The 24,404-nt window shown below is 46.9% G+C and overlaps 1 protein-coding gene across 1 annotated transcript in view; it reads right to left on the bottom strand.

Annotated features, from left to right (window-relative positions):
- Positions 1-3,274: 3,274 nt before the first annotated feature.
- Positions 3,275-24,404, bottom strand: part of MARCHF4 (membrane associated ring-CH-type finger 4) — a 96,102-nt gene continuing 74,972 nt past the window's right edge. Inside the window, 2 exon segments of the mRNA XM_030952825.1 lie at positions 3,275-5,817; positions 24,075-24,267. Of these exon segments, the coding sequence (XP_030808685.1) occupies positions 5,456-5,817; positions 24,075-24,267 (555 nt within the window). The 3' untranslated portion in view covers positions 3,275-5,455.

Raw genomic sequence — 24,404 nt, 5'->3', positions numbered from 1 at the left:
CCATTGCTGCAAAATGGAGGAAACCAATTGGTGTTTTCACCGTATTTCCTTCAGCATGTAAGGAATGGTGAAGGTCAATGCAATGGGCTCCTACACTTGCTTGTCCTCTCAGGATTCAAATGTCATTGTTTATCAATGGAGTGAATTTATCTGTCTGGAAATGTGAAGGATGTAGGAGACTTAAAAACTACTCTGGGAGGAATTCTGTGTCTGCTCATGAGATGTTCAGGGCCAGAGTCTAAGGATGGCAGAGGGGATGAGGCATCTGTTGCCTCAGGACTGAGAAGGAGCAGTCACAGGGGAGATGATGCTGGAGGGGAGATCAAGGTACTCGGCCAGCAGTCCCTAAGGAAATTGCACTGCTGACTGCTTTCCTCCAAGTGCTTGACCAACATAAAAGAGAAAGGCGAGGGAGCAGCTCTTCTGACCACGCATCCTCACAAGAACATGGGCAGGAATCCTGGTGGATGTACCACAGGTTGGAAATGCTAATGATGCAGCCTCATCCTGCACTGAAGAGCATTAGTGCTTTGCTTAGTAAAAATAATCTTTTTCTCTTAAGGAAAACAAAGAGAGGATGCTTGAATGACTGACCACTACAAGTGGACAGAAGATGGTCTTCAGAACTGGAAAGTCTTCAGAATGGTCCTCCAGCTGCAGCCATTGGCTCTAGTGTTTAACTGCTGCCATATCAAGGGCTTTAAGAAGGGCCAGGGATCTGGCATGTGTGAATAGTACTTTCCTGTCTCCCTGAGTGAAAACAGGACAGCCAACACTTCCCTTGACTCAAATCTAAGCTACTGACTTTCTCTTTCATTGGGTTGCCCATCCCATCATGGGAAGAAAACAAGAACCTCTTCACTACCTTGCTTGGGAAACCACAACAGGGAACACACCAGATTTTTCTGAAAAACAGCCCACAGTTTTTTACATTTTAAATTGGAAATCAAGTGTTAGCTGAGTATATGGGTTTTGCCAGCATTTGTCGTTTTTTTGTAGCAACCAATTAACAGCAGGCACTGAGATTGGCAAAGTAAATATATATCAAAGACTGGTGGTTATAGAGTTTGACTTACTGATACAGACTCTTAACATTCCCTGTGTTCTCTGGCGACCCTTGGGTTAGTGCATGTGCTTGACCCCTTGCAGGCACAGAGGAAGAGGGTTTGAACTTGGCAGTGAGTATTTACCAAGAGACAGGATGGCAGGAATGGAAGAGCTGTGGAAGCTGGAGGCCAGCACTGATGTTTCAGTAGGCAAGAACAGCACTGGCAACTGACACAGAGCAAAACACCTCTGAAGAGCATAACCAGAAAAGCATTACCAGAAAGACCTGTCAAAGCTGACAGAAAATCAGGGGACTGGCAGAAATCACAAGATTGAGCAGGACCATACACACACAATTTCTGATGATGGCTGAACACAGTCCTCCAAACTGACCACCCCCAAACAATGCTGGAGGACCACAAAGCCCAAGAGCTGAGGGGTCTCCACAGTGATAGGACCCAGAATTTTCTCCATTGGGAGAAACAGCTGCCAAACTCTGCAAGCTTTGTTTGTCAGTGGAAGGTGATCTGACAGCTTTGTAACAAAGTACAGGGAACGCCTCTTCAGGGACCCAGCAGACAAGAATAGAAGAAAGACATGGGGAAGAAGAGATGCCTCTGTAGCATAGCTCTGCCCCATCTCATCTATCTGCTAGAATCACCCAATACACAACTTATTTTTCATGTCTCAGGAGCGTACTGTCTCCATTTGCACCTTTGAAAGTCCTGCATAGTAGCACAAAGGGGACGGCACAAGGAGATTGTGGGAGATGAGAGAACTGTGCTATGGAAGGAAGAGATCCTCAGTATTTCTGCCATCAAAACTTGGAGGAGGAAAGAAAAAGGGAATTCAAAACCCCAACCCCCACACTAAATTTGCACTTGTTCTCTCAGGCTGGCAGCCTAGAAGTTCGTAAACTCAGAAGTACCTTGTTCTGGAGTAAACTGTTCTGAAAATAGTTTCCAATGGCTTCCCCCGAGTTTGCTTTGCTGGTGGCAGCCCTTTGGCTCCCATGCTGGCACATGTATGAAGCTCTTTGAACAAGTTTTGACCTTCCTTTAGCCCCTCTGCCCATCAAGCCAGCTAATGACATGCTTCGTATTGCACAGAACACATACAATTGACAAGTTCATAGTGTTGTTTAAATATTAAACAGTCTAGACAGGCTTTTGAGTCTTATGCCACTGTGAAAAGGCTCAGACCATGCCCATCTCTGAAACTGGGCTGCGGGATCATTTGCACAGTAAGACAGACAATAAGACTTGTATACATTGCCATGCAACAGAATAGACCCCAAACCGCCAGCCCTAAGTGGAAAGTTTATTTCTAAGCACAATATATGGAAAAAACAAACCAACAAACCCCACAGATATAGAAAACGTTGTAGCAAATCCCTGGTCAAGTAGGACTTCATGTCTGTCACTATCCTGCACCTCACAGCCGCTTAAAATGTCATGCAATGGAGGAGAGGGCACTCGGGCGACAGCCTCTGCTTCCGCTCGAGGAGGGTCTCCGAGGAGGAGAAGGCCGATGGGCTCCCGCTGTGATTCACACTGTAACCAGCAAAAGGGCAGCGCTGCTCACCCCCACCTCGTCACTACCGGCGGTAGACTCAGCACTTCAACAGGCTTTACCAACATGGATTCTCACAACACCCCTGTGAGGTAGGTACGTATTGTTATTCCCCCTTGGCGTGGAGGGGGGACTGAGCCAAACAGCCCAAGGCTACAGAGTCAGTGGCAGAGCTGGAGTGAGAGTATGCAGAGTCCTATGTGCTCAGAGTACACCACTCTTTCACAGCAAGTTGTGCTTCTGACCTCGTAACTTTTTATCTGTTAGCCAAATTAAAAGGAATTTGACTTCTCCATATTAAATGAGTGGAGGGCGGGGAGGGAAACGACATCATGGGTGACAGCTGTCCCTTCATCTGTGTATGCTTCCCCCTTCCCAAATACACTATAATTACTCATCTCTTGGAATGTGGACAGCTTCCAGAACAGGCATAGGAGTGAGAGGCTGCTGTGTTTGCTTGCTTTGGCCAGGTTTCTCTCTACTGAAGCAGTTCTTCCAGAGATCATTCATTGCAACACCTGCCTTCTGGGGGATAGCTACTTCCAGAGATGACTGGAGCTGCCCCTTCCCTCTCCCTCTGCCCACCACCATCTCTCTTCTCCCCTCTGCCAAAAGCACTCTTTGGTAGATAGTAAATCTGGTCAGACAAAGGTACAGTGGCCTCAGAAACCATGCTGTTTCACACTGGTCCTCAGTAAGCTGGCTTTCTCGGATGGTGTTCCACCTCCCACATTCTCTGCCAGAGAAGTAAGTACCTGTTCTGTTGCATTCTGATATTCAAAGGGACACTGTCAAGTAATCAAGGTGAAAAATACGACCTTGCCTTGAGCTGCTCACCTCCATCCTCAATGCTGCAGGATGGCTGCCATACACAGAGGCTGAAGTGCGACACCTTCTCCAGTCCAGAAACACCTGACCTGTGTCAGCCTGGCTGCCAGAGGAGCTGGTAGCCCCCATCTGCCCTGTCTCCACAGAAGGTATGAGAGGTGCTGGTATGATGATGGAGGGCAGCTGCATTCAGCCATTGTGCAACATTGCTTGGCACTGCTGCTAAGTGGATGCAGTTTGGCTGAAGACTTTATCTTGATTTTGGAAGGAGCTGGGTTCAGGCTTGAAGACTACGGGGTCATTGTTTTGTGATAGCTGAGCTTTTGCTCCTCAAAATCCCAGCTAATCTCTGTATTTCTAGGGTTCCTGCTCTTATGCTTCCTCTGTGGCAGCTGCAAAATAACTCAACCCCATAGAGTTGGGACATACCCTCCATAGAATGAAGACAGGCAGCAGGAAATCAGAAATATGGATTTCCTCCTGTCACAGAAGAAAGGTGGGGAGGAGAAGGATAGGGATGGTGAAAGGAATGGGGTGAGTGGAGAGAACCATACATGCCCAAATGGAAAAGGACAAAATCGGTAGGGAAAGAAATTTTATTTTCAAGCTTGTAAGAGAATATTACAAACAATGGAGAGTTAAAAAAGCCCAAACCCTAAAAACTATTTAAAAAGTACTTGACAGTGTCCCTTTAATATCCACAAATGATTCAGCCATTGTGCATTGAAAGAGAATGTTCCTGAAGAGCAACCGATACCTTCGAAGATATATCCCAGAGAAGGAGACTTAGAAGTGCTACACAGTCAGTCAGCAACTGTGCTCCCTCTTCAGACTAACTCTCTTTTGAATGATTGAATGGAATAGACTCTGTAATAAACTAACAGACTGGATGTGAAAGGATCAGCCTACAAGACTGAGTGAGACTGTTGCAAATTGAGCAGCAGAGATACAGACACAAAAAAAAAAGTACACCTCCAATGCATGAGTGTCTGAATCAGCAAGGGAGCAGAAACCCACCAAAGATGGGTCAGCTTCTTGTGATTAGAGTAAAATGAAAGGAAATTAACCTGGAATGTCTGCATGGAAAATGATGTGTGTGGGTGGCAAGGTCTGGATGCTGGATTTGGGGTTATGAAGGCATGAATCACACCAGTACTTGTGCTTGAAACACCTGCGGAACGTTTGTACAAAATTTGCCAAAAATGCCTATACGTCAAATAAAGGTTATGGAGCACCCTCCCCCCTCCCAGTTCTACCCTCACAAACCCCTTGTCAGGAACATTATGAAAAAAACAGGCTTCTTGGTGAAATTTGGGTATGCCTGGATTTTGTTAAGATTTTCTTAGTGAGATGATTCCATCTGTCTTCTGCTAATCAATACTGAAAAATCCCCAGCCATTTCACTTCAGGTACCCCACGGTAAATCAAACAAGGCTCCAGCGACTCATGAAACAAAACAACTCATAGCCCTGGTTAATTGGAGTCTGGAAAATAAAACCACTCCAAATATTTCGTTCCCTTCCATGTTTTTATAAATCTCACACTACGTGTGTGTCTGTGTGCGCGTGCGTGTGTGTACGGGGGCTGTGCACAGAGCGTTACCTATTCCAGGTAATAGGATTTGTAAGACATGCTCAACCGTCTGTTCCTCTGCTTCCCCAGAACTCTGCCTACTCAGTTTGTAGTCTGTATTGCACTTGTTTTGTTGGTTTTTTTGTGATTCGTGTTGTTATTTTTTTCTTTTTTTTTTTTTTTTTTTTTTTTTTTAAACAGGCTGGAAAACATTAACCTCTTTAGCATGAGTGTGCAGCTCTCCCTCCACCTGCTTTTTTCCTTAGCTGGCCAGGTGCCGCCTCTTATATCTTGTGCAGTTACTGAAAAAAGAAAAGAAGAGAAGAAAAAAAGAAAAAAGAAAAGGAAAGAGAAAGAAAAAGGCACACCATGCTCCTCTGCTTTATGAGTTCTTTGTCTCCTCCGCTTCGTGTTAAGGCCTCCTGAATTCCTCTGCTCAGACCGTCGTGACCCTCATGACGAGCTCTCTGTTACTACTAGACTGACTCCTCTGTTCGTGAGGCCTCAGGTGGCTGAGTATATGCAGGATGGTATAAGCACAGTGGTGGTCAGAGAGGGTGCCTGTGGCATGGCCGGCAGCCCGTGCCCCGCTGTCGGCTGGAGCGGAGTTAGTGGCTGTACCACCAGTGGAGGACGAGTGGGTGGTTTGGGAGGAGGGGCGCTGATTTGTCCTGGTCCCTGTTTTTTGCTCCTCCATGTCCTTTGTTTTGTCATAGTTCAGCACTTTCCACTGCTGATTGACCGCCTGCCACCGTTTAAAAATCCGGTAAACCGAGGGCCCTTCGTGTATTATTAGACCTGGAGGGAAGGGGGAAAGAAATAGACATAAAACACAAACAAAACTTTAGAAAGAACCATAAACCTTCCCCAGCATTTCCCCCCAGTTAGCTGGCTAAGGTTAGCTCTCCAGCCAGAGCTTTCTCAATGATAAATCCTGTATTTTAATTACCAACAGGCAGAGTACTGGTGCTCATCCTCTGCTGGATCCCTTTTTCCCCTGAATTAAAGGGATTACGGTTTTATCGCAGCCATCGACAAACGGATCGTAAATGGAGCACAGTGAGTTATGCTCTTACAGCAAAAGAGTATCTGTTTACCAACAAATGCCCAAGGTTTATCTCTCACTGGGCTAATTTTGCATGCTGCATAGGCATGATTCACTGGGCTCAGGCGTGTGTTTGGAGGGGGTGTAGCTGCAGCTGACGTGTCACTGACGGCTGCTGCACCAGCGCCGTGTGTGTGCACAGCCCGTGTCTCTCCCCACACACAGCAGCAGAGCAGACACAGATGTGGAGGCCAGAGGCAGCAACTGAGCAGCAAAAGAGGTTCTGTCTGTACCCATAAGTGGTTTGTTATCCAAGGCAAAGTTTTGCTCACCTGCAGACCAGGTACCTCATTGAGCATCGTTGCCTCCCCTCAAAGGGGAGCTCAGCATGCTTGACAGAAAGGGCAGAGGAGCTCCCAGTGTGTGCAGAGCATGCAGACAGTGCCTGTGTCCTGCTGCCCACCTGCAGGCACAGGGCTGATGTCTGGGGATGGCTCTGGGCTGTAGGACGTGGCATTGCTAATGGTCTCTGTGTTCCTAAGAGAAGGAGCAGCTCAGGCCCCTCAGCAGCCCAGCAGTTATCTCATTTCTCAGCTGTCTCCATCATCCTCCCCACCCTTGCATGAGGACTAAGGAATGAAATAATTTTAGCTGCTTGGATGATGACAGTACTTGAGTATTAAGCTCTGCTATTATTATTGAAGTTGCAGACTCTGGCTAGACCCTGTGGAAGCAGTAGGTCTAGCAGTGGCTGCCACAGGGGTCTTCTCCACCGAGGCTGGAGGAAGCTGCAACATCTCCTGTAGAATGGCTTAGCTGGCACACTGTAATATACCTCACAAGCTTTGCTAGACAATGGGATTTATGTGGAATGAGGGAAGTCTGAGTGTCCCTGCTTTGCAGCCATCTGTCTCTTAGGAAAGTGCCTTTGTGTCTCATGTAACTGAAGCCAGACCAGCAGGCAGGACTGGGTGAGTTAGCACATGGATGGCTTCATTGTCCCTAATGATGAAGGCTTCACCACTCTGGGTCAGGATCACGATTATCAAAAACCTTTCTAAGAAGAGTAGCTCTCTTGCCTTCCTGTTGCAAGCATAAAAATATAAGAATAAGACTCACAAGAATCAAACCCATGCCTAAACAAAGGAGCTGAATTGACCAACAACATGTAGAGAGATGATGGTCACCTCAGAATAAAGTGGTTTACAGTTATTCCTGATTAATCAGATGCTACAGCTTTACCCACCACCTACCTTTTCCAGACACTTCTAGCTTCTGATGACATATAATTACTGGAAACGACCTGTGCCACATCAGACCCCAAAACATCTGAAGGTCATCTTACCCTTAGGGCTGATCTCCCCATTACGCACTGACAGGATGCAGCCATTTGGTTTCTTAGGATCAGCATTTGATGTTAAAGAGTTTAAATCACTGCTTCAGTACAGATTGAGTTTCCAGCCTCCCTGGTTCTGAGCATAACTAGGAGCCCAGCTGACTTGATCCTAGACTAGCTTCAGGGGACTCACATTCATTGAAATGGGGCGCTGAGCCTGCTCACTGGCTGTAGAATTAACTCCACTGGATAGCTTGTATGCAGATCTGACTATTTGGGGACAGGGAATGGTGTAGGCACCACAGTATGAGAGAGCTCTAGCCTCTGGTTCCCACAGGCCACTGAGATTGCACATCCTGCAGTGCTGCTGGCTTTTTATAACCAAACCCAGTGATGTCATAATAGCAAATGTGGATTTCCCTTCCTGCTTTGAAAGATGGCTGAGAATTCTGACGTGGTCTGATCAAAGCACCAACCATAAAAAGCAGGACTTAGGGAAAGCCTGCAGATCCAGCCAAGGAGACAGAGCTTTGAAGCATGCCTGAAGTGGATCAGCCCATGACAAGGGACATTAGACATACATTTAAATGAGCTGTCTGATCAGTAATGAATGAAATTCCACTCTGATCAGTGTTTCTCAGAGACCACTTTAAGCCTGGGATAAAAGAGCCAAAATCAAATGTTTTCTCTTTGGCTGTAGAACATTCTCCATAGAATCAAATCCATTCTACAAAGTATTAAACACCGAGCCACGATTGTAAATCTATTCTTAATTACCTTATCACAAATATTTAATGCGCAGCCTGATTCAAGAGGGCTGTTTATAAAATTCTTGTTTGTTTGCCTTCTAATTATAAATGTTTATGATCTTATGCAATTAACTGTGTGATGCTGATGGATGGGTTGCTGAGTCAATTGAGCAGCTGTTTTCTTAGATAGTTTTGGTTTCCAAATATTTATAAAAGTACAAAATAACCTCTTTTCATCTGTATTTACTGGGCTCTAAATTACTTATCGATTTCCCAGTGTCAAGCTCGGGAAGCTGTAAAATTAAGAAGGAACCAAGTGGAGGGGTGGGCATGGAAGCGGAAGTAACAATGATTCATTCACAAGAGGAAGTGCCAAGAGTAAGCAAGGGTCTATCAGTTAATATCAAGCTGCAGGACGCTTAATGCTCTCATTGAAACAAATCTTGTCTGCCTCAGATAAATCAGGATTGGAATTCTTACATTCAGCTCTGTGCATCCCTTAACAAGAACAGCCCTCCCCTCAAGAATCATTCTTGTTGACAGAGGTGAAATGTTCAATTTAAAGGCCAGAATTCAGTGGGAAGTTCTTTAGGAAGGACTGTATTCAACTTGAGGTGTCCGTTTAGAAGCAGTTATTCCATAAGCCAAATCCTCTGTGTGTGTGTGTAAGATTGCAGGCTGGTTTACACTTCTCTCTTTGTGCAGTCCTCAACACAGAAATGTCTATATCAGAGTTTCAGATGGATTCTGGGAGTGTCCTGGTCCTTTTCTACTCCTCCCCATTTTATCTCGGCCTCTTCTGCTTCACAAAATCTGTTCTCAGTGGATCCTCTCTGAAAACCATCCTCTTCAGAAGGAACATTTCTGTGAGCTGTATGCTTTTTAGTCCAGATCACTGCCTCATTGCTCCATGAAATCCCTAGTTTGTAGTGCTGGTGAAGTGGAACTCCCATGGAATGTGGGCACTCATGATGTGCTGCCTCTCATTCCCATTTTCTCATGTAGAGACCTGGCTGGACCAGAAGGGCTGCTGGGAGAACAGTGGCAGAGTAACAAGGAAATTGTGTTTGTGTCTCTGGATAGGGAGTAGTGCCATCACAGGTGCTGTACCACCATTCTGTGAGATTAACCCAGGGGGTTGTGAGCCTCCAATTTAAAGTAACTTTGGAGCAGCAGTTTCCCAGAAATTACATTCAGTGAATTCCTGAGCATGGTCAGTCTCTGCCACTAATGATGTTTTCCCCAGAATTTTCAGCCTCTAATTAACTTTCCTCTTATTCCAACACTTGCCATGCATTTTCTTGAAAGAAACAGGTAAATTTTTAAGGCAGGAACTGTTTCACCTGTTTGCCAATAAGGAAAACCACACAAACAGGGCTTCTGCTGACAGTGGGTGGCCAATCACCCCTGCACTGACACTGATATTATCTACACAAGAAAAAAATCACAGTCCATTCCAGCCAGTTGCCTTCTTAAAAAGGCCCTGTCCTGTCACCTCTTGTTTCCACCTTCAGCAGGACCTTGCCTTTTTGTTTTCCTTTTCAAATGCAATTTCATCTCAGCCAGACAGCTGCCATGCTTAGCCTGTTTCTGCTGCTTTCATTATTGGGTGTCAGGGGAAGATTATGGCAGCTGTGATCAAAGCTTAATGTTTGCCTCCACAGCAGTTGTGACTCAGGCCAAGGTAAACCAAGCTTTCTGGGAGATAACACTTTATTTGCCAGGCTTTCTCTCTATTGACATCATTGCATACACAAACCCTTCCCTCCCTTTCTGTGAATTCTTTAATCTTTTGTGACAATCTCAGATTTCTGCACTTTTGTTTCCAAAGCTCCACCAGCTCAGCCCTCACTAATCTTTTTGCCTTAATCTTATTTGCTCCATCCTTAGTTGCCTTTTATCTTGACCTAAGAACACGAAAGTAGCAGATGATCGGTCAGGAAAAGAGAGCCAAAAGGATCTGTTCCTGGAAATACAGGCTTGGAAAGGGGTACATGGTATCTGGCATCCCCCACCATTGTGTCCAGGCCAGTTCCAGCTGAATATGACAAGTTCTCTGAACAGCCTGGCATACTTAGGTGCTCCTGCGGCTGATACTCAAGGCTGCAGAGCTGTGCTCTTCAGGAAGTGGGGAAGAGGGTGAACCAAGGAGCAGGGAGAGGTAGTTTTGTATTTGAAAACAATGTCATGGCGTCAATGTGACTCTGCACTTGGGCTGATTTGGAGGAGAGTTGTGAACCCCAGAGCTGACCAGGCTGGGAATGAGGTAATGTCCTTCTTCTCCTCAATCCTGCAACCTCATCTCCAGAACCTTTTCATTTCATCCCCCTTGTTCTGCAGGTGAACTCCCCAGCAGGGTGCAGTCCCCGAGCAGAGAGGTGCAGAACCAGCACTGTAACATCCCACCTGCCTTTTGATTCCCTGATGAAATAAACTGGTCTGTCACTGTCTTCAGCTGTGTGACTGGTCCAGCTTGTGTTTGGGATTCTGATTTGTCATTCCTAAGGGTAATGCTTTGCACTTCTTTATTCAATTACATCTTGTTGATTCCTCCAATTTGCGAAGATAATTTCAAATTTCAAATGCTGATCTGATCCTCCAAAGTGCTTGCAGCCTTTCCAAGCTTGGTGTCATCTGTGTATAACAGCAGATCCTATTTAATTATCTAAGTCATTAATAAAAATATTGAAGAGAGCAGAGTCCAAAAGACTCTCTACTTGAAATGTATTTCCAGTTTATAGCACACCACTGAAAACTACTGAGAAAGCAGTTTCTCCATTGGCTGTACACCTGCATTACAGCTATTTAATCTAGAACATGCTTCTTTGGGAGGAGAGTCCAAAGGCAAAGCACCAAGAGCATTGCCCAAGCCACAGCATATTAAACTAACAGCTTCCTCCTTAGCCACTTTGCAATTACCCTTCCAAATTACATCTGGTTATACTCCTGTGCTCACCAATTGGTTGGCTAAAAAAGATTCAGTATCTTTCTATGAATCAGTCAAGCTGATTTGCCCTTCATTTCCTCAGTGCCTACCTTCATTATCTGATAGAGATTATGTTTAAAGTTAGGTACTCTGCTTGCATTTCCCCAGCTGCCTGGCACCTCCTGCATCCTCCTCAAGTTCCTGATGATGAAATGCTCATGGGTCAGCCACTGCTCCTGCAGCTGCCTCTGACCTTCATTAGGACATGCTGACAAGGACAGAGCTAACTCATTTGAATATTTTTGAGGCTCTTCTTTTCTGATTTCTGCCCTAGGCTCCTTTCTCCTCATTAAAATTATTTTAGTTAAGTTTTGAGGACTGAAACAAAGGCAACATTTAACTATTTGGCCCTTTGTTATCAAATATGATTTGAGCTCTTAGACTTGCCTTGCTCTTATTCACTTATGCTTATGGACCCGGTTCTTTTTGCCTTTTGAATCTCTGGATGGTCGTCTTGGGGCTCAATTCTGACAGCTCCCCATGCCTATGTGATTTCTAGAGACTTTTCATTAGTTGAAGGTTATTCTTTCTGCCTTTTGTGTGACTGCAGCTTCTGATTTTGGGTCCTCAAAGGGTTCTTGATGCAGCCTCTGTGCTCTCTTCCCACGCTTCTGAGCTTCCCCCTGCACAGGCACTGTTTGCTGCTGTGCCTTTAGTATCATCCCTTTTGGCAGCTGTGAGCTGTTCACAGCTCTTTTATCCTTCAGATTCTCTTCCCAAGAGACACTCGCTGCTCTGCTCCCCTGGGGCTGCTGCTGCTGCTTTTCTGGAGTCCATTATCCTCACATCTTACTTTTCTTCAGCTCTGGAATGCTTTCATTAAACAGTTGCTTCCCATACAAACTACTGATACATTCAAATTTTCAGGGAGTCTTTGCTTTCTGGGGAAATCGAATAGGAAGTATAGATTCCTTCATAACTATCATGTCCACTCTCCAAAATATAATTTTTGGCCCCAGAGCTGAACAGTCTACCCTGCATACAGGATTAGTTCCTACTGGTTAGCCTGGAACACGTGGTGCCGTCTTTCAGAAATTTCTGGAAGCTGCAAGACACTGGACTAGTGATCAGGATTTCTCTAGACCACAAGACTTTTAGCAGAGGTCTGCTCTGAATAATGCTGGAACTGTACTAGGAGGGTGTGCAAACTTAGCAATTGCCAGCATTGAATGAGATAAAGTACAAATTGAAAATGTATTCATAATGATTAGAGCTCAAGTGAATGCTTAACATATGGAAAAATAATTAGCTGATTATAATCAGGCACTTTCTTATCAATCATTCTCAATGCACATTTTTTTTAATGTTTAAAGAACTGATTATGTATGAGTCTAAACTGTGTTTTGGCTCAGCAGGACTGGAATGTCTGCATGGCTGGACTCGCTTGAGTGCTGTTATCACTGGATGGCATGGCCATCATGGATCCCATGGACCTGGGGAAGACAAAACACTCTTCTTCTGCAAAGTGCATTCACTGTAGTGAGGTTTCACTGTCACACAGCTTTCCCAGCACTGGCATACCATGCCTGGATCTCCTGGGCCACAGGGCCATGACTCCAGCAAAACTGAAATTGAGCCCTTCTGAGATTGGTACCTCCACAGCCAGGGAAGAGCTCCCACCAGTGTGCACAGAGAAGCTGTTCCCAGCCTTGAGGAAGTCTTTTATGAAGGTTTCAACTCTTCCATTTTGGGTAACTACAGCAAAAACAAGCTGGCCCATAACCTTCAAGTGCTGACTAAACAGAAAACCTTGTGTTTATTATATTTCATTTCTCCTTGTTCAAAGGCAGCTGTGCCCCAGAGCTTCCTCAGCCCCTGTGTGCCAGGACCATCCTTGAAGTACAGTGAGAGCCCTTCTCCTTCCCTGCTTCCTCCACTCCATCTGGCAGAGCCAGGGGAGCAGCAGATTCCATCTGGGCAGGTCATCATGCTGTGTCCCAAGCTCTCTGCTCCCAAGCTGGTAACACCCAGCCCCAGAGACAGCAGGAGCCCTGCCAGGTGGGACATGGATCCAGCGTGCTGGCACCTCAGGGAGTCCCCACAGCTGTTGCTCCACCAGCTGGGTGCTCCTGGGGCACAGGGTGGGGGGCTGGGGACAGGAGGCAGCTCTTCCATTAGTGCTGGGAGTGCCTGGTGTGGCAGCTGGCAGTGTCCCTCCCCCAGGAAGCACTGTGATTTTGCAGGATGAGGCTGAGCTACATGGCAAGAAACAATTTCCAGGCTGTGACATTGCAGCATGTCCTGAATTCATGTGACACAAGTACGCAGCAGCGATTCCTGTGTGCAAAGGATGCCACAGGTTCCTCTTAGAAGTGGCAGCTGTCCATCCCACAGACATGGCATTTGTAGCTGCAGGAGGAGGAAGGCTTCATCCAGCAGGATGAATTGAGTTGACAGGTAGGACTGCCTGTCATGGGGCTTGTGGAGCTCATGGGAGATGGGGACAGGGTGTTGCAGGAGCATTTGGGGAGCTTTTATGGCTGCAAAGTAATGCATCTTCTCTGTGAGGTGCTGCCTCCATCCCAGGGCAGCCCTGCTCAGCCATGTTCTCCACAACACATGGGCTGGGCCCTGTAGGGCTGAGCTGATAAGACCCAACATGAGGAAACACTGGCAAAATGAAGGAGCTGAGAAGAGCTGTCCAATAGAAATGAAATTTCATTTTGTTCAGCACTCCCACATGGTTTGTTTGCAATGGGAAAATAACACCAGCTGTCCGGCAGAGATGTGACAGAGGAGCTGGGCTGACCCCTGAGTTGCACCCAGCAACACCATGGCCTTGGAGATGCCACAGTACTTCCATCTATAAACATACAAGCTACCAACCACCACAACTTTCTCCTCCTGCACTGCCCAGACCAGTACTTTTTTACCCCTTGACTCAAAACAGTGATAAAAACCACCCTAAAGCAAAACAAGGAATAGCAGTGAAAATAGGTAAAATGAAACCCAAAGAAATTCTTGCTCAGGCAGTAGATAAAAGCATAAGCTGAAGTACTCCCATAAACTCAGCTGGCTGTGGACAGCTAGAGCAAAATGGATGTTGTGCCCTAAAGGGCCCTTGTACTCCTGTGGTATTTAACTCACAGGGCATTATAAAGCAGAGGATTAAAGGGAAGTCTGTAGTTATGCAGGCAGCAATAAATGAGACTCTTCTTGGAAAAAGCAACTAAATAAATAGAGATGGGAGCTCCACCAAGAGAACACCCCCTTGCTTCTGAATCATGCCTCTTCAGCACCATTCCCCACTTGTGTGTCTATCCATAACTGTGCCAGAACAGGAGGGAGAGGGCTTGGAGGCAGTACTCATATACCCTCTTGCTCTCTTAAAAGTTTCCCTTCCTTGCTTTGTAGCTAGGACTGAGTAGATCCTCTTGGAACCTTTTTTATCCTCTGAATTTAAAATGGATATAACAGCAACACCCCACATCTTGAAAAGGCTTTGTTCAAGAGGTGAAAGACATTCATTGTGCGCATGACAGATACTGCAAGGTCTTTAAAATAAGGGAGTAAATAATAATTTCAAGCTAGGTTGAACAGAGCACTGATCTCTAGGTGATTTTATGGGTCTTCTCTACCTTCAGATTTCCAGACATTCCCTACAGAAGTCCATGGAGTTGAATACTTATGGTGAAGAGAGAAAAAGCACGAGACTTCCACTTCATTCTGTTTGCAGGATGGAAACCATTCCTCCAGGTCTGGGTCCTGAACCTTCCTATGCCATAGCTAATGCTACTCTGACCAAAGCACTGCCTGGGCAGTCATGCTGATCCCAGACATTCCAGGGACACTCCTTTAAAAGGAAAGCTGGACAACACCTCTGTGCTGTGCAAGGCTTGGGAATCTGCCTTCACACTTGCTTGGAGACCTGAAAAAGTCACATTGTTCCCCAGAATGGAAGAACACATGTGTATTTGCAGACAGGTTAAAATGTTTCATTTGGAATTGAATTTTTTTAAAATGTTGTATTCTAAATTCTGACACTGAATTTGAAATACTCAGCATGAGCAGTCATCTCTAAATGTTAAATCAAAATGCTTTGTTCAAGAATGATCAAAACATGACATTTGCTTATTGAAAGTAGAACTAATGCCTCCCTCTCTGCTTTTATTAGCAAATGAAATTCTGTAAGAAAAAATGAGAATAGTTTCACAATTTTTTCATTTTCTAAGGGGATGCAGGTCCTGTCTGAGCCCAATTCCTCCAGACTATTCCAGTCACCTAAGTGCTTTTTCACTTAGAGAAATACAAAACAATTAGGAGAGACACAAAGTTGAGTACAGATCACCCTTGCCATCCCCCAGGGTAATGTAGGGTACATGGGCTAAACTAAGGGACCTGAGATGCCTGTGATGTCACACGTTGGCATGTGCATGGTGATTGCTTCTACTGCCTTACTGGAGTGAGATGTGGGCATCTTTCCCCTCCAACATGCAGGAAGGCATCCCAAGGATATGAAGCAGAAGGTGTTCATGCTGGAATTTGGCCAGCCTTTTGTTGGGATAAACATGTTCCTGGGACATGCCATGGCACAGCCTGTCCTGTGCTGCTTTGTCCTTCACAGCCATGACCAAAAAAAATAATCTTTCATTGCAAACACAGGATTTCTGTGAGATCTCCCAAAGCCCTTCACCTTGGGTGCTGCAGCCTCTCTCTGCTCCCTGATGATGTCCCCACAGGCCTCACCCCACCTTCTCCCCTGCAAAGGTCTTCACCTCTCCCACAGAAGCCCTGCTCAAAATTAACAAAGGTGGTAGAAGCCAAGAGGACAAGGGTCTGTTATTTCTGATCTGTTACTAGCTAGGATCTCTAGGAAGGCAAAACATTTTCCTTGCTTCTCTGCACATACAAGGGTCTTCCACCAGAGCTGAAGGCCTTTGTGGCTGCAATATCCAGATGAGTGAATGCTGACAGAGGCTGAGGGGCAAGAAAGGGTTTACCTGCACCTATGGGATCTGCCAACGCTGAGCTCACAAGTATGACAGCAGTGAATGGAGCTGAGCGTGGCTAAACCTGCAGCAAAGGTTTAGAGAGCCTTGGAGAACACAGAAAGGCTCTTTGTGTGGCTGTGACTGAGCAGAGTGAATTGTCCCACCTGGCATAGTATGGATATTGTGGAACCAGCTCTGCCATGGGGCAGAGGGGCTCAGGCTGTGGCTGTCATTCGTGGGTCTTGGTGCAGGAACAAAAGCACTGCTTCAGGGAGTAACTTTCAGGAAGAATTAATTTAGCAACTTGGCCCATAGGCTTGTTTGCAATATTCTTCATTACAGCCTGTTGTATCTGGGTTGAAAGATGGCTCTGCTGGTAGGTAGCCATCAATCAGTCTCTACAAGGTGATCCCAGAGCTTGATTAATGTGTCTTCATATTAATCTCTTCTTGCCTCTGCTTCTGGCTCCCCACTGAGCTGGGGACACTCCTCATCCACTATACAAGGGGGGTGACCCTGCCATGGTCTCATCTTTGACCATGGAGTTGAATTCTCTTGCTACAGCCACAACAGCCTGCCATGGACCACAGCTTCCACCTCCAGGAGTAACGTGTCTGTGGGGATGCAGGCTGTAGTAGGAGGAGTGATGGGACAGAAGGCAGTTGGAAAAACACAGCCTGGCACAGAACTGAGGACTTTTTTCATCCCTTACTAGACAGCACAATTTGTGCAGCTGGCATGGGAGATCCTACCAGCTGCCTACAAGGGAATTTCCTGCCACAGTGTAGAGGCTGTGACAGGCAGGTGAGTGCTCCTGCCTCTGCCCACGTACGGAAACTTAACCCGGGGACACCAGGCACGTGATTTTGTCAAGGAGTTTAGTGTCAGTAAGGCACCATTCTGATTGTAAGGTATCACACTTGAAAGCACAAGATGCAATTCACAAGGCGAAAGAATTTCTTTTTTCCCTCAAAAAAAGTTAATTATGTTGCCCTCATTAAATGCCAAGCACACTGATCCACTGGAGCAGAGAGCACCATATGGTTATTCACAATAAATACATCTCTGGAGCCCTGCTGCAACAGTGGGACCCTGCTGGAGATGGATGTGGGGAAGGAGTGTGGAGCTGAACGAACACATGTGAAAGCCTAGGTGCTGCTCAGGTTGAGCTGGAAGCCAAGTTCCTTCCCTACAAAGAGGGAGAGGGTTCAGAGCCAGGTCCAAAGCTGTGTCTCCTGGCTGGAGCTGTGCTGGAGTCCTGTGGGCACACGGAGCCCCTGCAGCCCTGCCCATTGCTGGGAGCACACAATGCACACGTGCCAGCTGCCCCTGTGCTCTCTTATGGAACAATCAATGCAACAGTGGATAAAAATAGGTCCCTTCTTTCAGGGGCAGAAGGGTGGCTTGTCTCAATTTTGCCGAGCATCCACTGTTCCTGGATAACAGCCAAGGAACCAGTGGCCAGATCAGCTTTGCAGCATTGCTTCTCCTGGTGCTGGCCCAGCTACAGGGCCCACAATGATTGCTCCCCAGGAGGGACCCTGCCCAGCTGGATCGAGAGCCCCATAACATGCCCTGTGGGGACTGTTCCTGTCTACACAGCCTCTGTACAGCTGATATAGATCAATTATTTGCTCAGTGGTTTTTAAAGCACGCACACTGTGGCTGAATGTGTCCAAACTGGAGTTCATGCTGAAGAAAAGATGACTTTGCTGCCTAGCTTTATCCCAGCTGCCTGCTCTGAAGGTAGGACCTGGATCTGGCCACTCCCATTAGCTCCTGATAGCTCCAGTTTACACGCAGATTGGGTAAGAAGTGCATGAAGTGCATGGCAAGCAGTGCATCAAGCTGAAAGGCACAGAAGACTTCTGTATATTCTCACAGATCTCTTCCAGGTATGCCAAAGCCACACACATTTGCTGTGTGGGCTGCTGTCAGGTCTCTCCTCCAAAGACATTCACTGAACTTCTCTGCCTTGTGCTCTGCCTTTAGGGTGTCATCATGCCAACGTGTGGGTTTGGTGCTTCCTCAAAACTGATTCCCTACTGCGGTAGCAATTCTTCCAGCTTTGTACCTTGGGGGACTGTGTAGACCTGAATAAAAACATCTGCTTTCCTTTTGAGAATGGGACTGATACAGATGAAGACCAAGACCCTGAAGACACTTCATTTCTCAGTTTCTTTTTATTTCCTTGTGACTTTGACTCCTAAATCCTTTGAAAGCTGAAGGCCCAAGTGACCTGGCTAGATAACACCCCGAGGCTACCTCAGCCCAGCATTTCTTCTGGAAAGCAAAGCTCATTTAGAAAAAAAACCCCATTAGTCTTGGCAGGAAGCTTGAATTGTCACTGTTTCAAGGAAGCTCCATTAATTACTGTTCCCACTGCACTATGAAAGATCAAATGCTGTGGATCGGTTTTAATTGGCTATTGATTTCTTATGTTATTACCTATAGTTGTGCTGAGATGCTGTCAGACATACTGGATGCTTTTGATTATTCTTTCTGGCAGCTGGGATTAAAAACAGCAGGCAGACATTTCCTGATCTGTAATGGATTGCCATGGTGTGCCAACAAGACTCGTTGGCTGGATGAATGCTCCTGCTCTGCCCATCTTGTGCTGCTGAGGTGCAGTGCCATTTTGAAGGCAAATACCATCAGGGGCCAGCCAGGGAAAGAGTGGGAAAAACTTCAAAGAACATGAGGATTTAGTGCTTGAAGTAATGCACTGCTGTCAGCACCAAGGCAGGGTGAGCCTGGGAGCAGGGACTTGGGCACAGACAAAGCAGAAGTGCCCATCAGTCCGTGATCCATGGAGAGGCAGATCAGATTACTTTTGCAGTGCTGGGGATAACCCCCACAGCACGCCAACCTCAGGGATGCCCTGTGTGATCCCAAGCAGGCCAGCACACACAGACCAAATCACCACAGCCCTGTGCACACAGCCTGCTAATGGCCCTCCTGGGACATGCTTCTCCCTCAGAGCCCATCTGGGGATGCCTGAGCCTACTCTGTGACATGCTCTCATTAGCTGGCAGAGTTCCTCCTTGTTTAACAGGAGATGCTTTCCTGTCCTCCTGACCCCAAATGACACCTTATTCTACAAATGTCGACTTCCCCTAATTGCACCTTGATGGAGAGAGAGGCAAACCCCTCCTTTCCTCTCCAAGGACTGTCATTTAATTAACAGGCAGGCATCTCTCAGGATTTAGAGGCCAGCTCTAAGCTGCTAGTCTCTCTGCTCAGTAGCTGAGGCCTGTGAAGGCTCATTCCATCTATCTATGCACTTTGATAACTGCATTTTTGCTAATCTCGCTATGCGAGAGATTTACCTCTTGGATTTACCTCTCATGGACCACGGAGAGAGCAGTTAATCAAATGAACAGTCCCCATCTCACTTCTCATTCCCTTCCAGGTTCCTGATCTCAGATGTCTGTGTTGTAGATGACTTCATAGCAGAGCTGTACCTATGCTGGCACCATCACCAATTTCTAGTTTAATCCAACTCTCATATCTGTCCTACAGACATGACCAGAGATAGCACAGATGAAAAAGAGATCAGAATCAAAGACATCGAGGCTGGCTGGATATCAAGAAGCATTTAATTTGTTCCTCCTTCACAAACTGGGATCATCTCTCTGCAACCTGTTCTTGACATATGTTTTCTAACAGGTTCTTAAATAAAATCCAGTACGGGAGGTTCCCACAAATCCCAAGCAATCTTTTCCAATGCTTCTTGCCCTCCTGTTCGATGTCTGAGAGCAAGGGGGAGAACAGTGTTGAAAGGCCATCTTGCACATCTTGCCCAGAAGGACAGAGATTCTGGGGCTTGGGGCCATACCACCTGTCCCACTGATCATGAGAAGCAGACTGGTTTTACTTTGGTTGTGGTTTTTGTTTTCATCATGGGTGAAGAGGTAGATAATGGTTCCTGTCCCTCCCAACTGTTTTTGTGAGGCATGCTAGATCTAGAAAAGTCCAAAGAAAACGAGTATATTACTGAAGGTTTAGTGACTGAGGGTCAAATCCAGACCCCTGGATTTTGTTCCATGGATCAATGGTCTCTGAGTAAACAGACATATTTTGAGAGTTCAGCTTGGAGATAATCTGACCATTTCAGAACAAATGAAGATAACAGCAACCAAATGATCTGTGCTGAGGGAGCTGTATGTGCAAGGAAGCACTCATGCCCTCACCTTTGACTCCACACTGGAAAAGATCAGGGCTGCCATGGGATTACCCATGCAAATTGCCACAGATATCTCTATCTGGGCAAATTGCTACCTAGATCCCTTACTGACCAGGTAGAGAGGAGATCACACAAAACAGCTGGGCAGTTGCTGACTGCCTGTCTGATTTTATTCACACCTCTGCAGAGTTGGTGACTTCTCCAGCTTTGAGACTCCACAGTGCCAGCGGAAGTGTCCTGCTGAGCATCGCCAGTGACAGGGTGTATAAACCTGCCCCCAGGACAAGGATCACTGGCTACCCAATGGATATGAGACACCAAAGTGTAACTGAAGTGCAAACTAGCAGGAACTACAGAGGAGCCCTATTTCAGCACACCTGCTCTTCAGTAAGTACCTTGTCTTTCAAACCTCTGCTCTTCTGATAGCAAAAGAAAAACTTGGGGGTCAAGCTGGAGGAAGAAACAACTGGAATTCATGCAACTACTGTAGGACCTATGGTATCACATTCTGCTAGCTAAGGCTGCCCAGCCCGTTACAAATAAATGTACAGACAGCATCTTACATTAGCTGGAAAAAACAACTGTGGTAGAACTGAGTGAACCTAATGTCCTGCCCTTTCCCCATGACTGAGCATTTCTTAGTTCCTAAATCTTTCCTACCCACCCACAGGCTAGGTAACAAAAGAGGAAAAGGGCTCTACTGCAGGGGAGGAGACACTGAACTGCACAGACAACACTCCAGTATTTCAAGATCCATTGCCACTATAATTATCCATGAGAGGTTTTATCCTAAACTTGTAGAAATTGAACTAAAACCCAGGGATGATTAACAAGAGGCTTGGGGCCATGCTGGCAGTCAGGAGCAGAACTTTCCATCTCCAGAGCTGCCTTTGACTATTTGTCAGAGACCCTGCATGAGGCAGTAAGGTTTGGAAGAAGGATAAAGAGAGGGAGAAAAGCTGTTCCACAGTGAGGAACTCACTGCAAGCCTTCTAGGGAGACATTGCTGCATCCATCACAAAGTTATAGTGAATGAGGAATTCACCTCAGTTCCAGTGTTCACAGAATGGGTTGGGTTGGAAGGGATCTTAAAGACCATCTTGTTCCAAGCTGCCTTGGGCAGGGACACCTCCTCCTACTCCAGATTGCTCAGAGCCCCATCCAGTGTGGCCTTGAACACTTCCAGGGATTGGGCACCCACAACTTCTCTGGGCAACCTGCTCCAGTGCATCACCACCCTCACAGTAAAGTATTTCTTGCTAATATCTAACCCTACTCTCTTTCAAATTGAAGCCATGACCCGTGTTCCATCACTACATGCCCTTGCCCTAAGTCCTTCTCCAGCTCTCTTGTGGGCTCCTTGATGTACTGGAAAGCTGTATCCCCAGACCCTTCTCTTCTCCAGGCAGAACAACCCCAACACTCTGAGCTTGTGTTCATAGGAAAGAATTCCCTGTGATCAGTCCTTTCCCCTGGCCTGACCTGGCCTTGCCCTTCAGTGGGACAGAGCAGCCTTTTGGCCAGTGCTAGTGCATGTCCTGAAATCTGCAGGGCTCAGAAGTCACTCAGAAAAGAGAGATGACCACATCAACAGCCAGGGAGTCACAGCTCCTGCTGAAGATCTCGTATCACTGAGTTTGAGCTGGGCAGAAGAGGAGGAGGGGAGGAGAGTGAACACACGCTCTCAGCTAGTACTGCTCAGAGCTTATATCCTCTCCACTGCTGAGCTGGCAGCAGCAGCATCCACAGCTGGGATCTCAAAGAGCAAAAATGCACTATACAATCAAGTTTTACACTGCAGGGTGGCAGGGGCAGAGGGCTGGCAGCATCACACATGAGCTTTCTACAGGAATGGAGACAGAGCTCACGTGCTCCAGAACATCCCCTCTCCTGCAGGAGCATGGGTGGGCTGCCTGGCAGCACGAGCAGACGTGCTGCACACAGCCCAAGTGGAGCAGCTCTGGGCAAGAGAACCCACGTACAGACATGTTAACTCACTGCATCTGTAATGCTTCCCACTGCCTTTTGAGTTTGTGGGAAAGCCAGCATGCCTGGCACCCTGGTACTGCCAGCTGTGCAGGGAGGAACATGAGACAAGCGGATGCCCCAAGTCACAACTCTGAAATGTTCCTGGGATGTAAGCTCCCAGCTTAGGGCATTATGCTTTATGGTGACATCAGTGGAGATGCAAATAAACTTATTTTTCCCTCAGAGAAGGTGGAAAAGAGAAATAGAGGCCAAATCCTTAGAAAGAATTAACAAAAAACAAACAAACAAACAAAAGAACCTAACATCTGATCTGTCTGCCCAGTTCCCCTTCAGTTCAAGGTTGGTATGGTTTGTTCTCTGCTATGTGGGAAGATTTGTCTCCTATTAACAGATGAGCTAATCAGTTCCCCTCAGCTCTTGAAGCTTTATCAAAGCCAGTTAATCATGTTACTGATGTCTGCCCAGCTCAGAACTCTCCACTTCTGTCCCCTGCCAACAAGGCAACACATGTGCACACCACACATGCATCGGGAAAATTTTTTTTCCACTTTCAATTCCTCCAGCAAGAGAGCATAGCCTGTTGTGCCTATTGTGCCAACATATGGGTGCTGCCCATCTCTCTTTAACACACTTTGTTCCTGGGGAAATGTGGTAGCTCAACCAGCATCACATGAAGGAGCAGGATGATCTCTACAGGCTAAGCTCACATCTCATGCTAGCACAGTGATGGCAACAGTGGGAGGAATTAGTCTTGGCAGGCCCAAGTCCTGTGCTGAAAGGCTGCTGAGGCCAAGAGCCACTTGAACCTGGACACCAGGGTGTGCAGTCCAGAATTCTGTCCCTGCCACTGCGTCTGTTTTACTTCTGCACCCAAATTCCATCAGTTGCTGCTCTGTCCTGCTTCTCCTGAGGGCTGGAATGGGGGCTGTTCTTCCCTCTGGAATGGCTCTATCCTCACATACACATGTCCACCAAGTGAAGAAGACTGCCTTTTCCCACTGAGTTTGGGAGGGCTTCTTCTAACTTCTTAACAGTGGTGCTAGGACCCAGACATGAAGAGATCTTTGGTTCCCTTTTTGCTTCCTGTCAGGGTCACTTGAACTGACAAGTTATCTTGTGGCCTATGCTTGGGTGGACACTGCTCAGGGGCACATTTAGAGGTGGCTGGTGCTCACCAGAGTGTTTCAGGAGCTGCTGCAGGTATTGGCAGCTATGTCCCTCCATCCTGCAGACCTGTACTGTTCCCACGGAGACTACTGGGGTCAGGCTGACAGCAGCTGCTGTGCTCTCCAGGCTTGTGCAGTGTGAGCAAGGCAGCTGCATCCTCAAAGAGCTGCTCTATACCAGAAACTTGACAAGGACCCCAGGCTGGCCTGTGACCTCGTTTGGACTTGCAGCTCCAAGGTGGGCCAAAGAAGGGGAAGCCACTCCTGCCTGGCAGAGAGACTGGGCTGGAGAGCCAAGGAGCTGTGTGTGGAGAGATCCTGCCATGCCTGGTGTGGGGCAGTCCCTAAATAAGCTATTCCAGGAGGAAAGGAGTTTCTCTAAAGCCTTACACTCCTCCAGACCTCCCCACCCACTTCTTGCTCTGAAGACACATCTGTTTCTCTCTGGCATTTCTGCAGGTCCCTCTGCCACCCCAGCCAAGGAAACACTCTGGGGCTGCCCAGATGAGCTGAGAGAACAGCGAAAAATGGGCCAAAAAAGCAAAGAGGAGGAAAAGCTGTGGGACTCAATGCAAGCCAGACTGTATGGGCTGGCTCTCCAGGCCATGTCCCACTCCTGTCCAGAGGTGAGTGAGCCGTGGCCGCGGTGTGAGATACGGTCACCCACCTATACAGACAATGTCCATGAAGCCGTACATTCCATAGCAGATCTGGAAGAGCAGGTCCTGGCGCTGCCACTTGGCTGAAGGACTGAAGGTCGACCAGATGAGCCACGAGATACTGGCGATGAGGAAGAGGGAACCCAGGATGGCCGCTGCTATCTGAACCTTCTCAATGACTGTCAGAGAGATGGCCTGCCACTGTACAGGGAGGGCACAAGAGGGAGGGAAGAAGGACAAAAGAGAAGAGTTAGAGTTAGTTACTTGGAGCACATCACTGTTTTACACCATTGTGGTGGCTTTGGAGATCTCAAAGAGCACCTCTGGGCATAGGCACT

The sequence above is a fragment of the Camarhynchus parvulus genome, chromosome 7, assembly GCF_901933205.1.
Source record: "Camarhynchus parvulus chromosome 7, STF_HiC, whole genome shotgun sequence".
In the NCBI taxonomy this organism is placed as follows: domain Eukaryota; kingdom Metazoa; phylum Chordata; class Aves; order Passeriformes; family Thraupidae; genus Camarhynchus; species Camarhynchus parvulus.
Note: the sequence above shows the minus strand (reverse complement) of the source record. Positions and strands in the feature narration are given on the sequence as shown.